Below are 16,086 nucleotides of genomic sequence, written 5' to 3'. Positions count from 1 at the left end.
AAAACCTGAACCAAACTCTCAGAGATGTCACTTTAATTGCCTCACAATTATGGACTGTTCTGTGAGATAAACCTGGCTCTTGATGGGAAACTGCTAAAATGCTAAAAAAAGCATTAAAATTTTTATGGTCTGAATTACCCACTGGAACTACTTATTACACTCAATTGAGTGCAGGCCCACCATGTGACTAGTTTAGATGAGGTGTCTAACTTTTGTATGTTTATAGCCAAGTGGGATGGATACTGTCTCTCATCTGTTAGATTTACCTGGATACAAAACTCTATGAGTTCCTAGGTCCCATGGGAACTCATGAGCCTGAATGAACTCATGGCATTGTCCCAAGGAGCCCACACTCAAAGAGCTGGGACACACAGGAAACCAGCTGAACTAGGAGGCCCGAAGACACCAGCACAGAGGCACTGTACTGAGCCAGTACCTGCAAAGCCTCTAGGACTTCTGGGTTACTAGAATCTTTTTTTCTAGCACAAATTTTCTTCTGCTTACAAAAGATCAGAACACTTCCTTTTTATTTTTTTTCAGCGTTCCAAACTTTTTTTTTTAATGCCTGGGTTTTCTTTCATAGAACTTTTAAATATTTCATTTTCATTTCAAGAGAGAACAAAGATATACTTCAATGACTAGAAATCCTGCTATGAAGCAGAATGGTCATTTTCCATTTGGCTTTCTGAGTGCTAACAAAAGCCAGCAGGAGAATTCGTGTTAGGCTTCAGGTATCTCCTGGCTACACAGAAATCACTGTTAGTGTTGCAGGCTTGCTTGCTCAGATGTTATGTGAAACATTTTCTGTGCTTTGTGAGTGTTGTAGTAATACAAGGAGTAATTTCAAAGTCTAAACATTTCTCCTATGGAATAATTGTCAATGAACATTTCCACAACCCAACACAGAGGTTTTTCACGGAGGAAGCTGCTCTGCAGGTGAATCTGCAGTAACATCAAAGTGAATACAATTTGTGATTGAAAACATGTCATTAGGAGTGTGCAAAATCAGCCACCATGAAAGACATCAAGGTATGATCTAAATCAGCATCTTATTTTCAATAATGACCAGTCACGGATGATCTGGAAAGTGTGTAAAAAACATGAGCTTCCTCTCCTGTATTCTGACAGTGGGAGTTTAACGGTCCCCTCATTATGCCAAATATTAGAACTAGCTACCCAGAGAAGAGGTGGAGTCACCATCCCCAGAGGTATTTAAAAGATGTGTAGATATAGTGTTTAGGGACATGGTTTAGTGGTGGCCTTGGCAGTGTTGAGTTAATGGTTGGACTGAATGATCTTAAAGATATTTTACAACACAAATTATTTCATGATTCTATGATTCTGAAAGGTGCTGGGCACACCAGAAGAAGAGGAGTTTACACCAAAGAAGAGCTGGGATATTTTTCGTGTGCTGGATGTCATGGTAGGCACAGAATTTGGCCGTTCTACAGGTGTTTTCACACCTATGTCACAAAATTAATTTTCAAGACTTATGTACATTCAAAAGAGCTTGTGCTCTTTTGTTATGGGTCCATCACAAACCGCTGCCTAGATTCAGCTTTCCAGGCCCTGACAACATTTGAATTCCAGGCAGTCTTTATTTGATGTTCTCTCTGTTCTCACCAACACAAAACAAATCTAGCTAATGCAAATATGATAATCTTTCCAGCAGCAGGTTTAACGGGTGCACATATAATTAAACCACTTTTCTATTTAGATTTGCAGTAGCTCCATTGACTTGTTGTTTATACATTTATCATTGTGTAAACATATATTTTGAAATGTGCGGTATAAGAATTTTGACTCAAGTGCTTTTCCTTGGGCCTCCATATGTTCATTGTGGAATGAGACCTGTCTTTCTTTCTCTCCCTCTCCTCCCCACCCCCACCCCAGTCTAATACAAACAAAGGGAAAGATAGGTATATGATCCGGTAGCTGCTGACACTGTTCCCAGCTACAGACTGCAAAGAGATGCTGTGTGCAATCAGGAAGATTTTCTTTGGCAGACAGGTTTGCACAACTCAGTTCATTAGGAGCAGCCACCAAACCTGTACTGCTTCAGTGCCTTCATTTCCTGACATTCAGTGTTTCTCCATCATCAGGCATCTTTCTTTACTGCTTTGTCAGACTGCACTTTCCCACTCAAGGGACAGTGCAGATATCTAGCAATAGAGTTACTTCTTGCCTGTCTTACTGATGTGCTCTGAGGTCCCAGTCCCTGCTCTGCCCAGCACTGCCTGTACCACAGCTGGCTCATACATAGGTAGCTCCTTCAGCATCTTACTCCAAACCTTTGTCCAGCTGGTCCCTTCCAAACCAGCTGGATGCTTCCAGGTTCACAGAAGGGTACTGGTATGCCCCATCTTTCTGACTACAGTCCCATCCCCTCTCATAGGTACAACCTACATCACTCCAAGGACCCTTTTATCCCAACTTGTCCCTTAGAAATCGTCCTCTGAAGATGTGCCTTTGAGTCCTCTGCTCTCCCAGCAAACTCACTGGTATATTGAAAAGTTCTTCAAATTCTCACTTCTTTCAGGGTTTGGCCTCACTTTTCCTGCTGCCCTACTTCACTACTGTTAGGTCACATGCCACTGCATGACAACCAGCCCTGCTGGCTCCTTGACATGTTCCTGGCCAAATGATTCCCTTGTGCTTCAAGCCCCGGGAAAGACAGTCCTGTTTCCATCTCAAAGTATTTCTCTGCCCACTGAAACATATACTGCAGCTCCTAGAATGGGTTCCTTGTGACATCTCACAGACTATCCAGACCATGGCTGCCCTTCACAGACTACCTGTCTCTGTTTCAGCAGCCAGAAACCCTCTCACCAAACACCTTAATTCCAGGTAGCACAAGATGTCTTCCCTGAGTACTTTCTGTCCCATTTTGCAATAGGGGAAATGCTTATGTGTCCCAAAGGAAAAACTCATCTTGTTAAAGAGATTGCATCTCACCACAAACTCTGTTTTACTTGTCTTTGGACCAGCCTGGGTGTAACAACACCAACACTGACCCCATTGACACATATATAGACCAATAAACTATCATAGGTCTCTGTGGAATGTTTTGGGCCATTTGGAGGGTCCTCAGAGCTAAAGAAAAGTTGTGTATAGGATAAGACTGAGAGGGAAGCATCACAGACTAACAGAATAGTTTAGCTTGGAAAAGACATCTAAAGATCATGAAGTCCAACCATTAACCCTGTACTGCAAATCCCACCACCAAAGTGTGTCCCGAAATGCCACCTCTACACATCTTTTAAATACCTCCAGGAATGGACACTCAACCACTGCCCTGGGCAGCCTGCTCCAGAGGCTGACAACCCTTTAGTGAAAAATGTTTTTTGAATATTAAATCCAAACCTCCCCTGGTGCATTTTGAGGCCATTTCCTCTGGTCCTGTCCCTTGTTACCTGGGAGAAGAGACTGATCGTCCCCTGGCTACAGGTGGCAATAGAGAGTGAACGTGTCCTGACAGATCTCCTCTGGGATGTGGCCAGATTTTTGTGCCCTTTACCCTCTCCACCCCTCTGTCCCCTTACCTGAGGTTGGTGTCATGGGGGCGGCTGCCAGGCCGTTCATGTTCAGAGCCGCCATCTGCTGCATCTGGGCTGCGGCAAAGGCTGCCATGGGGTTCAGGTAGCCACCCTGTGCCACCGAAGCCATGATTGCGGCTTGCTGCTGCATCAGCTGGAACAAAAAGAGCAGGGAAAAAATATCACGCGGTCACCAGCTGGGCAGCCTGTGGCACCAGTACCAGGATGGGGACTCAGTGAGGGTGTGAAGCATCCCTCTGTTTTGATATGTTAGCACACCATGCCTGTGGTACTCCCCCAACTTGGCCTTCCTTGTAGCTATAGGGGCTGGAGGCAAAGTGCATCTTTGCACCTTGAGGTCTTTATGGTCCCCTCTCCTACCATGTGTTCCCCAGTGCAGAGGTCTCTTGTGAGCTAGACTCAACTCTGGCCAAAATGCTGCTTCTTTCAGGGCACATACAATAGTCATAAATAAGGAACCCAGGCTATATTTTCAGGCATTTGGCAGTAAAAACTTTGGATCAGAAGGGTGGTGAATGGTTATGCATGCTGGAAATTCATCTTTCATTAAAACTAGACTTTGTTATCACTATTTTACACTCCAAACTTTGCACACAGTTAGTTGGTGCAATTAATGCATACAGTATGACTGCAGTGGGGTTAGAAAATGTTCCTGTGGTTGAAGCTACCTCTTGTCTCCTTCTCTGCAGCTGTATGAAGATCCAGACAGGATATGCCTGAGTCTGTATGCAGTGCAAGTGGTGACCAGTGGTAGATGCATAGAGAAGGTGCGGGGGAAAGAAAATGCACAGAGAGTGAAACCTCATTCTGTATATTTCCCAGCCTCTGGTAATCTGTGACTTGATGATAATAGTGGAGAAGAAAATTGTTTTTCTGGAGTGATTTTAGAATGTCTTTAGAATTACTAATGTTTTTGCTGTCTCCAGTATTAAAGTAACTGTTTTGCTGCTTTCTGCAATTTCACTCTCCTATCAGGAAATCACCGTCTCATGCTGGTCTTTAAGTACATGGAACATACTTCTCATCATTAAACAGACCTGAAAAGTCATGGCAAGGAACAGATTGTTCCCTACTGTTAGCTTTAATATTGAAATATTAGCTAAATTAGCTGTTCATACACATATGCACTAAAATCAACCCTTGAAATCACTGCACTCATTCAACTGCTGAAACTTTACCTGTCACCATCAGTAAAGAGCCCAAACTAAAGGGTGCTCTGTCACTGCCCTGAAGAATAACCATGCATAAGTTGTATAAACTTGCCTTGGTTTCTCTAGCAATAAAATGGAACACAGGATACCTGCCTCTCCACATAGGAGTGTCTTCAGATCTACAGATGAAAAATGTTGTACTAGAGTTGAGTATCATTATTTTTGAAGCCTAATGCAGATTGGTGGCAAAGTGGTGGCTTTCCCTTTGATTGTTAATTACCCTTTTTTATTATACCCTGCATAAGACACTTTCATTTTAATTAGTGATATCCTGTTCTTTGTATTACTGATGGAGTGATTAGACAATCTTTTCTATTATAGCACAATGCTGAATCCCCTTTAACGAGTACATTTGTTTCTAGGCATCCTTTGAGTTTATTCTCCAGACAAGGTACCGAATAGGTGATTTGAGTAAGTATGCCAGTGAAATGAATTAGGAAGGGGGAATCCATCCGTCTTTAACACTGGGTTGACTCCAGCACTAGGTGTGCTGACTCATATCTCATTTTCTATGCTGGGTATCTGGTCACAGATGAGGATATAACTGACTGTTTGCAGAAGTGATGGCCAAGATCTGTGCCTATAGGTTGTTTGTAGCTCTGCAGACCAAAGAAATATCTCTCTGAGATGGATGCATTGCAAGGGCTGGGAAGAGTCCCAGTCTGGCCCTTGATGGCTTTTCTCTGTGCTTCTCCAAAGCTCATCAAACCCACCTCAGAACAAAGACTGACATATGGCTGGTCATGTGTGTGCCGCGGTCCATCTCACTGGCAGATATCAGCCTGGTATTTGAACAGAAGACCTTCTAGGGCAGGCAGGGGACTATGTTTTCAATGTTTCCTGCTGTCAGATTCAGTAAACTAAATACAGATGGGGTTTCCTGTGAGCTGGTCACTATTATGATTAACACGCTAACAAGCAGAGGAAAATAGGCCAAGATTCATCTCTCTTTTCTGTAAATCAGATGCCTCTGGGCAGATGAATTGCAGCTTTATTTCTCTCTACTGACTGTATGTGGAGCCTCAGGTGATTGGTTCAGCTGCACCTACCAACACAGCCATAATAAGTCATTCCCACCTCTTACCTGGCTTCCAGTGGGTATTTTTGGAACATGGTTTACACCCATTTAAAAGAAAGGTGTTAACCTTATTTTTGCTTGTGTTTCACCTGTGCTGCTGAGAAACAGAGTTCTATTAAAAAGTTTCTATATTGCCAATGGTAGTGCAAATGATTGTACTACTTCAAAGGCAATCTCCATTTTGTGCTCAGCAGAGCTAGGTAATCACTTGTGACATTAATTACAGCTTATGGAACTTCTGCTCATGGAGGTGTCTAAGCAGTTCAGAGATAACAAAGTCAGGTGCTCCTCCTGGTTTTTGAATCAGGTAACCTGGGTGTGTCTTCTTGTGCATTCAGAAAGTTTATAAATTTGCACTGGAAGGTGTATGTTTGCATAATATGCCTTGGCTACATGCATGGGTTTGTTTTTTGGTGGGTTTTCTGGTATTTTTTGGGTTTTTTTTTTCTTCTTTTTTCAGTGTAATATCATTCACGCACTTCTGTCACAGACCTTCAGAAAGAAAAAGATATTTTCCCTTTCCTTATGAGAAGAACCAGATGATCTAGTCTACTGATTTGTGCTGAAGGTCCAGGGTCTTCAGCCTAAAGCCTGGTGGATTTCAGTGAAACAGCCACTTAAAACTGGCCATACTTTCACCGAATCTGAATTAGGACCTTGAGGAGAAAAGAGGTTAAATTGAGCTTAGGGTTAAAAAGCTAATGTAGTAAAAATAACCTAACCTGTGATTTGGGAAATTAGATTCAGGTGCTTCTGCTGCAACAGGCATCCTCCAGGGAGCAGTCACCCAATTTCTGTTATGCTAAGTGCTCTGGGGCTGTACTGTCCATGATGTTCTAAGAGACATGGAAACCCCTACAGCATGCTGGAATAAGCTGGAGCCTTTCACATCATGACCCTGAGGATGTAGACCTCACTGCAGCCTTCAGAGACAGTCATGAGGTAACCTGGGTAACCCAGAGCCATGAGGTTACTTTGATTCTCCTTAACAGCTGGAAGGAGTAAAGCATCCTACACCTTAACACAGCCATGTACCTCAGGTAACTGGCTTTGCTTCTTTGGCTAGAGAGGGGACCTCAACCATGTCCCAGACATGTCAGAGCATCTGAACCCTTGACAACCCTTCTGACACCCTTTTGAGGTCACACATACCATTCATACCCTTCCCATTCTGATTGGAGGTGCCCAGAGGTAAAGGTTAAGGGGGAAGAATAGAGCCCTCCTACCCAGCCCAGTGGCTGATGGCCAGAGCCTGTCTGAGTGCAGGGGCACTGTGGGGGCAGGAGGACAGGAACTCAGTCACCTTGAAAGAAGCTGACAGCATAAGACCTACCTCCTCCCCTCAGGGTGGCTACAGGGAAATTTATAAAAGGAGAGAAAGTCTTGTAAGGGTCACCAGTCTCCCTTATAAAACCTCCAAGGTATTCCCAATAAAAGTCACCCCATTCCTTTCCCAGCTCCCCTGAAGACAAATGTCCCATCCAGTCTCCTTTCACTTTGAAAGAGACCCAGTGTATGGTCGCAGTTAATAAAGCTGTAGAAAGTGAGGCAGTGACCCCACCAGAGGCAAATCAATAGCAGCAGGGCCTCTGGGTATTGTGTCCTTTAAAATATGCCATTTGAAATGCAGATTTTCCCTGCCTGGGCTGAGGCTACAGAGCACTAATCAGGAAGGCAGCAGCCTTATTATCTCAGACTGGTATAAGGGGATGAAGAGTAGCTTTTCCTTTTGCTTTTCTTACTTCCTTGGCATGACCTTTGCCGCAGCATTTAGAGCTTTATCCCTTCTTTCCTGCTATCTTTTCTATTGGACAAATATTTATCTTTGGAGGAGACCAGGAGATGCCACCACACTGGATCCTGCCCTTGGACAGCACCTCAAGAGATAAGAGCCCCCAGTCACTATCCCAATACTAGAGAACTGATGAGGCAGGTGGAGAAGCACAAGTAAAGCCATTCAAAGCATGAGGAAAGGTTGCAGTGATGGTTGGTCAATAGAGGGAGATGGAAGGATTTGCGTCATATATCTTTTTACTACCAGAGATTGAGGTGGCTAAACTTCACCTATCCCTGCCATCACCAGATACATATGTACCTCCACAGGCTTAGCCATCCTATCCTACCATGGGAGATTAAGGTCAAAAATTAGCAAAGCTTGAAGCTGCTGATCACCAGCTCAGGTGCAGAGCAGAGCATTAACCACACAGCATAAACTTGGTGCTTATCATCAGTTTTCCTTCCAGAAGTGGATCCTTATGTGGTCCCTGTCAGTCAGGTGATGTGGGGTGAGAATAAGATGTGGTCAGAGGTGAGGCTGGGAATGAGATGGCCCCCTTTGGTGGCTGTTTGACCGCAGGTCTGGGCAACCATACCCAAGGACAGGAAATGTGGTCCTTTTCTTACAGAAGGAACAATTGTATGGAGTGTTGAAGAAACTTTCTCAAGGTCAAAAACTCCTGCTGCAAGCAGGATAAGGATGCACAGTCTGCCTCCCCCAGTCCCCAAAAGAAATACGTGTGAAATTGAAGAAGGGGAAGAGGAGAAAGAGGGATTATTTCTGATGAGCTCTTTTTGAAGGAGTGTCATCACTGCCCTTGGAGAAGTCTTGTTCTGAACAATCTGATGACCTTCTAATTTTTTGCAGTGTTATTTTCTATCCTTGCCATTGAACCACATGATGCTTTGTCTGACTTTTCATATTCTTCATTCAGTAATAACAATAATAAAAGTAATGGCAGCATCCCACACTTCCCACCTATAATGATCTGTGCTAATGAATACTTGTGGTACCCCTATGATAGAAAGAGGTAAGTAAAGTGATCAATCAAGCAGTAAGAGGACTCATATTTGGTAAAATCACAGAACTCTAAGTTCATGTCTGTTTCACCTAACTGGCGCTTGGGAGATAAAACTAAAAATGTCTTCCAAGCCTTCAAAGAAACAGAAGGTAATTGGTAAAAAAATCAGATTTGTCTTTCATATATTTTTCTTGTATTCTTGAAAACAGAAATTTCTACTTAGAAAATAAAATTTAAAATTAATAAAGTTTTTTAAAAACCTACACGAATGTGTAACACCTGAATTAATATGCCTCAGTGTCTTTCCAAAGCCTGATACACAATAGTTTGTGTTTCTGTCTTTTTAAGAACTGTGGAAAAACCCTAAAAAACTTTTAAAAAAAGTGTATATAGAGACCAAATCTGAGTGTCCTTTATTTCTGAATTACCATGCAGCTGGTGGTCAAAAATATGGTATTAGCCCTGCTACGAAGTATTATGGCCTCAAAATACCTTTCTCTTCTGGAACAGATCAGAGCAAGTGATTTGCATAACAGGTAGTATTTACCAAATATACTGTCCCATTTTGGTAATTTAAATGTAATAACTATTATATATAGTAGATAGACTGCAGTCAGTATTTCTTCCCTGATTTCATAGGGCTACCTGATTTTTTTTAAGTATCTTTCCAAAACAATTTCATAGTACAAATTGAATAAATATAGGAAGAAATGATTCTTCCTGTGAGCATTATCTCAGATAATTTAGCAGAAATATCCTTTCTTCTCCACAGGAGCTGGGACAGGGAGGCAGAAAGGGGGCACCTAGGCTTTTGTGCTCAGCATGGTAGTCACTGCTGCCCTAATTTTCCAAGAACACATATAATGATGACTGAGAGCTCTGCTGTGCTGGACATTCCCAGATGTGTTGCAGTTATTATCTGCAGTTTGGGAGGAGCAGCCATTTGTACTTTTTCAGAGTGAGCAGAGCTGGAATTTACTGATGGGAAAGGACTTGCACCAGGCCAGAGAGCAAATGTTAGCATTGCCTATGTTGTCTCTGTCCCCATCTGTCAGCTTTTACTCACTAACTCTATGCCTGTTCCCTGGTGCAGAATGAAATCAGACCCACAGCTGGAGTTTGGCCAGAAGACCATGGCTAACACTCCCACCCCATTTTCTATGCAAACTTGATTTATGACTTTGATCTTATCTTAAATAATTTAAAAATTAAATAATTTATACTCTTTCTGTCACTTTCCAAGGCTCCTTCCTTTGTTCTTGCTTGCTCTTCTGCATTTTACCATCTCCCTAACCCTTTTTTTCATCTGTTTACATTTCCTTTCTGCATAGTGGGACAGCACTGACATGTGATAGTCACTAACTACTCCTTGCCACTTTCTTCACAAAAAGAGGACTTGCAGGAACTTTTGCTGCTGTTGCTTGTTTATGCAAAGGCAAAAGTTCTGTTTTGATTTTCACTGGTTGTGATTTTAGGCTTGGCCACCCCACCTCTTACCAAGGTCTAAAAAGGTGTGCTGTGCTGCTCTGAGGTAGAGCCTGTAGGTTCATTCTCAACTGGCAGCAAATCAAAGGTGGTGACAGCTAGCCTCACTCTCCTTCTCTCCAGGTTGAGTTCAGATCTGTACCTAAATCTGGCCTTAATTTACAGTGCAAAAACCAGATAACAATACCCAGATGATGCAGATCTACAGTAACCTGAAAACAAAAACGGCTGGTGCCTTGTACATGTGCAAAATAAAATAAATAATTGCCTCATAAAAGGGGAAGTTAAATGAGTATGGGAAGATATTGCAGAAAAGAAGAAACCTAATACAAACCAAAAAAAACCCTGAAGCAAATTATTATAGGGACACTAGAAGCTTTAGGGAGCCATGAAATCTGACTTGCCTTGAGCTGAATACAAAAGAGGTGAGGTGGGTATGATGCAACTGTTGATGCCACTGAAACAGTATAGAGTTGGTGCCAAGCTTTGTCTGATCTGCTTGCAGGTAGTACATGAGGAGGGGATGGAAAACCAGTGGAGAACTCCCTTTGCATCCTCGTGTTTTTACCTCTGGGTCTGAGGCCATATGGCTGCTGAGCTGTGGGACTGGTTGCCTGGATGATGTGAGACTGCCACTGCTATCAAGGTTAAAGTTGTTTAAACTGAGGTTGAGTGGGTTGGTAGTGTGCAAGTGCAGGGAGTGAACTGTGACATGGCCATTTGCTGAGCTGTAAGGGTGGTAACTTAGAGAGGATCTGGGGCCCAAATCAGTCCTAGTGGCAACACTAACGTCTATCAGTCAAACACTGATTGACTGAGGCCCTCACTGCCTCTCTTCAGTGGTGCTGCTGGGTATCCAAACCCATGACTGCCCACTAATCTGTCAAACAGCCATACTGTGTGGGTTTCTGCTGCACTGGCCACCTTGATGCATCAAGACCTTTTTTTCAGGAACTAATCCAGACACAGTGATGTGAAAGAGGCTTTTCTAGGGGAAATTCAGCAAGAAATTTCATCACAGGGGACTTGACCAACCTCCTCCACAGGGACAGATCATTAGAAACTATTGATAAACCACTGTCATGGGACTGCTTGGGAACTCCTATATGGAGATATCAATCAAGCTTGGACTGCAGGGGGATAGCTGGGAGGACAGTCTGCAAGTATGAACCAGAGAGCCTACTGTCTTGTGCTTGTTCTGGTCTTATTACTAAGCACTGAGACAGTTCTGAAACTTGTGTTAGCACCATACCACTGTGTGAAAGCTCATGGAGAGACAGCACAACAGAGAGCCATGCTCCTGAGAAGGAAGAGAAAATTAATAAATCTGATCATCAGCTTTATTTGCATATGGTGAAACAAGACCATGAGGTCAAACAATTCACCCAATGTCACAAGAGGTACTGGTGGCAGTGGCATAAGCTGTCATGACAGTTCCACTCCTGTTGTTTCACCTTCCCTCCTTGTGACTTGCCTTAGCTCTTTGACTTCAGTTCAGGCTGAATAAAACTGCTCCCTCCCTTTCCCTTTACCCTATTGATCCTTCCATCTCCTGCTGTCATTTGCAAGGTGCCAATCACCCTGATATCTAAGAGCCAGTAGTCCGAGCCAGATTAATCAGGGCTGAGGGAACATCACAGAGCCTCAGTGCTCCCTTCCTTCCTTTTATGTGAGACTGTGAGGTGAAGTAGACAGGGAGGCTGATTGAGAGACAGCATCTGAGCACGCTTTTGGTGTACAGGAGCCACACAGAAATGTGATCCCATCATTTAGACAGCTCTGAAGTCCCCACAGTAATTGGTGTCATCAGCTTGTCATATCCAATGGATCAAGACCTAAAACTTATTCTTTCCCCATCATTAGCATATTTATCAGAAAAAAAAAAAAGAGGGGAAAAAAGCATGTGGGCCCAATTTTGGTTTCACAGAAATCAATAGAAAAAATATTAATTTGTTTCAAGTCAGTGGGAGTAGATAAGGAATTGTTTTCACTCTTTCAGCCATAAGTCCTCACTTATCCTCATAGTTCACCTGTATGGTCTGGTGAGAAATGGAGGCAACATTTGTGGTGTAAAGGTGCAGACTTCATCCTCTCGTAAGAGTATAAAGCCAGGCTGGAAATTAGAAGTTACTCTAGATTTAAAAAATGCAAGAAGAGCTTTTTTAGACCAGAGCATCAGGACAGTGGTGTCCTTACCCCCTATTCAACTTCCTGATCCATGCCTGCAGAGTAACAATGAAGCCATATCTCCTGCCTGGCAACCTCTGCAAATGTTTATCCCAAGCTGTCAATGGTTTGCCTCCTGTTAATTCCTCTGGTATGTGGGAGCAAAGGTGCTGCATCCCTTTGACAGGCTCCGAGACACTGACTTGGGCTCAACTGGGATTTACTGTATCTTTTCCTCTTCCTGCAGCCTTCCCTGGCAACAAGAACAGTTAAACACAGCCAGGCTGGGGAGGGGACAGCTCCTCTGTCATGTGAGGGAGGGAGCAGGGGACAAAGGAAGAGACAGAGATTGACTTTGACTGGGACTAAAAATTAAGGTAGCAAATTGGAAGTAAATCCATAATTTTATAAAGGAGAGAGAATAAAAAATTCCAGAACAGCACCAGGAGGTTCAGCTGAGAAGACAGGGGGAGCCCCTGTGGAACTCTGCAGCATACCCTCACCACTCTGCATGGCTCAAGCAAGGGTTAGGCTGGGTCGTACCAAGTCTTCAGTGAGGCACAGGAATGTCAGAGTAGGACAGAAATTTCAAGACCTTCAAGGTAAAAAAAGAACATGGGGATGTGATGGGGAAATACATGGTGCCAAAACATGAAAAAGAAACAGTCAGGAAAGAAAGCAAAGCCTTGTGGTCAGTGTGCTGGAGGGAGTATGGGTACACCCGAGCTTGCCCTGTATACCTAAGGCAATGCATTTGGTCTCCTGTTCAGGAACATGTTACTCTGTAAAATGGGATCAGTGGTACTTTCTTCCTCTACGCAAATATTTCAGAGTACAAGAGGGCCACATTTTGCCACCTAGTAGATGAAGCACCTAGATATATTGTCACTACCTGCAAATCTGCTCCAGAATTCAGCCAAAGTCACTGGGCAGTATCATGTCTGCCTGCTCCAGGCATCACCTCTATCTTCTGTTGAAATATCCAGTGGAAGTGTTCAAGCTACCTGAACCTGATCTTGCCTTGCAGGTCTTTCTTAATTGTAGCCTAAGGAAAAGTAGTAATGTCAGAGGCATCCATTTCAGAATGTCCTCAAGAGCTCAGCTCCCTATAGCTAACCTGAAGTTAGTGTAAAAGGACTTTCCCCAGTGTGCTTAAATCATACTGTTTTGGAGAGCCAGGACTGTATGTGTGCATATGTCTGCTTGTCCATTTTATTATTATCTAGCATGCTTTCAGGAACCTCTAACCATTTCTGTCAACAGCTGCCATTTTATCCTTTCATCACTCCACAAGTACCTACAATGACGTTTTGCAGCAGGGGCATGGTGACATGGAGTAGAGAACAAGGATAAGCTGAATTCAGGTTTATTTTATCCGAATACCCAAAGGCTAGTTGTGCTTGCATTTGACAACAATGACTTAGACCCCATAGGAAGTGTTTTGCATGGGTCCACTGTCCTGATTCTGGCCAGGACAGGGTTAATATTTGCAGCAGAAAGGGCACACTAAGACCCCAAGGTTATTCTATACCACCTCATGGCCATGTGGACAGGATGGAGGGGAAAGAGGGTTCCCTTTGTTCTGGCTCCAGTTCAGCCCAGCATGTGCATTTGGGCAGCGCAGGCTTCCACACTGTGGACAATTGCATGTGACTCATTTGCCTGTCTTATGCACTCTGTTATTTATATAGTTGTGGTTACTGTTAATTTTCTTACTTCATTGCTGGTTTTCTTAGGAAATGGTTCTTATCTTTATCTTTTGTGACTCCAATTCCCTCCATCCCATTGCAGGGGGAGGGGATGGGGGAGTGAGTGAGCAGCATGTGGTCATGGGGTTTCAAAGGAAACACAAAATCGAGCAATACTGCTCCTAAACCACAACAGTCCACACATGATCACAGTGTGCTTACTGCTAGAACTGGTTACTGCAAGTCTGAGACTTGCCTGGGAGATTCCCTTGTCTACCTTGGATGGCATGGCTATTTTTCTCTCCTGTCATATAACCAATTCAATGGATAAATCACTGTTTCCTCTTCTGCTCAGTTCTTTGTTCTCTCATGCAAGGTTTTGTGCAGTTCAGGGTGCTATTCCCATTTCTATGAACGTGCATAGAGCCAATGTTTATACTTACTGCCTGTGCATAGGCACCATATGCTCCAAACTGGATGGCCATGGGGTTGAACATGCCCATTTGTCCTGCCATTTGCTGCATGCGCCTCATTGTACGCTCCTTGTCCGTATCTGCAAACTTCACCACCAGGCTTGAAGAGGCTCCCTGCAGCACAGGAAACAAAAGGAGACATAGAAGGGAATAAGCCCAATACACACTGGCTCATCAATCCATACATCTAACACAGGTTTCACAGAATCACAGAATCAGTTATGTTGGAAGGGACTACAGTGGGTCATCTGGTCCAACCTCTTTGCTTAAGCAGGGTTGTCCTAGAGCACATGGCACAGGATTGTGACCAGATGATTCTTGAATATCTCTAGTGAGGGAGAATCTACAACCTCTCTGGGCAATCTGTTCCAGTGTGCTACCACTCACACACTAAAATTTTCCCTTATATTCAGGTGAAACTTCCTCTGCATCAATTTCTTCCTGTTGCTTCTTGTCTTCCTGGTTTGCACCACTGAGAAGAGTCTGGCTCTATTATCTTGGCACTCCACCTTCAGATACTTGTATACACTAATGATCTCCCTTCTCAGTCACCTCTTCTTGAGGCTGAAACAGCTCTGCTGCCTCAGCTTTTCCTTGTAAGAGAGATGCTCGAGTCCCTTAGCCATCTTGGTTGCTCACCACTGGACCCACTCCAGGACCTCCATGCCACTTGTACCGAGGAGCTCAGAACTGGACACAATACTCCAGCTGAGGCTTCACAAGGGGTGAGATTTGGTAGTACGGAGTCCAGCTGGTGCTGATTTTTTCTGTGCAACCTCTTAGGCATTTTGCATTCAACTCTTGCAAGGGGCTGAGAGCATCAGGAAGGAAGTAAAGGAACCTTGAGACTGAATTCCAGTAACCTGGTTTCTAGTTAACTCCAAAATTCAAACTTCTCTTCTGTCATTTAAGTTCCCTCTGCAAAAGTTGCTGCCTTATTCTTTCAACCATTAGGCTCAGCAGGTTATCCTCATCAGAGAACAAAAATCTGGACTCAGTGCAGTAAAATCTAAGAGGCTTTGCTGGATGAATGTGGTATGATTTGTGGACTGCTTTGTTTTGGTGGAATGTGTGATGTCTCTACACTCCAGACCCCTGAAGTGCATCACCCTTTCACACTGCTGGGACTTGTAACCTCCATACCTAGTGAGAAATCCCTGCCCAGCCTTGAAGTCAAGAGTCAGTATGCTGTGCAATGTGTATGTGTCATCATGAACAGTATGTCTTCAGCACTGTTGAGTTAGGGGAGCAAAACAGTACCTGATGGACCTGAGTTTCATCTCCATGAACAGTAGCAAATAGAGGCTGCCACAAAAGAGCTCACATTTAAAGTTATACATTTCCAGGAAAGCTTTACAAAATTAGAATTATGTCTGCAGTTAACACAGGTGAAAGACTAGAGATGATCATCAGAGTTGCCTGCAGAAATCTGTGAAAATTGTAGGGCTTTTGGGAATGAAAGAAATGCCTCTCCTTTCCAAAATGAGATGAAAGGTCAGTAGCTGCAATCCTTAAACTGCTGATAGGAGACAGAAATGGGAAGAAGTATATCTACTTAGGAAGGAAGGCACTGGTATTTTTTGGCTGGCTCCAAAGAAGTCCTAACTTCATGGGTTAGTTGATTCCCCAC

At 43.5% G+C, this 16,086-nt stretch overlaps 1 protein-coding gene across 1 annotated transcript in view; it reads right to left on the bottom strand.

Annotated features, from left to right (window-relative positions):
• The window catches only part of CELF4 (CUGBP, Elav-like family member 4), an 81,444-nt gene that overhangs the window by 44,915 nt on the left and 20,443 nt on the right, over positions 1–16,086 (bottom strand). The window contains exons 3-4 of the mRNA XM_009077319.1: positions 14,427–14,570; positions 3,543–3,690 (exon numbers count right to left, since the gene is read on the bottom strand). Of these exons, the coding sequence (XP_009075567.1) occupies positions 3,543–3,690; positions 14,427–14,570 (292 nt within the window). The remainder of the gene's footprint in view (positions 1–3,542; positions 3,691–14,426; positions 14,571–16,086) is intronic.

The sequence above is a fragment of the Acanthisitta chloris genome, unplaced genomic scaffold (genome assembly GCF_000695815.1).
Source record: "Acanthisitta chloris isolate BGI_N310 unplaced genomic scaffold, ASM69581v1 scaffold1176, whole genome shotgun sequence".
NCBI classification, from domain to species: domain Eukaryota; kingdom Metazoa; phylum Chordata; class Aves; order Passeriformes; family Acanthisittidae; genus Acanthisitta; species Acanthisitta chloris.
Note: the sequence above shows the minus strand (reverse complement) of the source record. Positions and strands in the feature narration are given on the sequence as shown.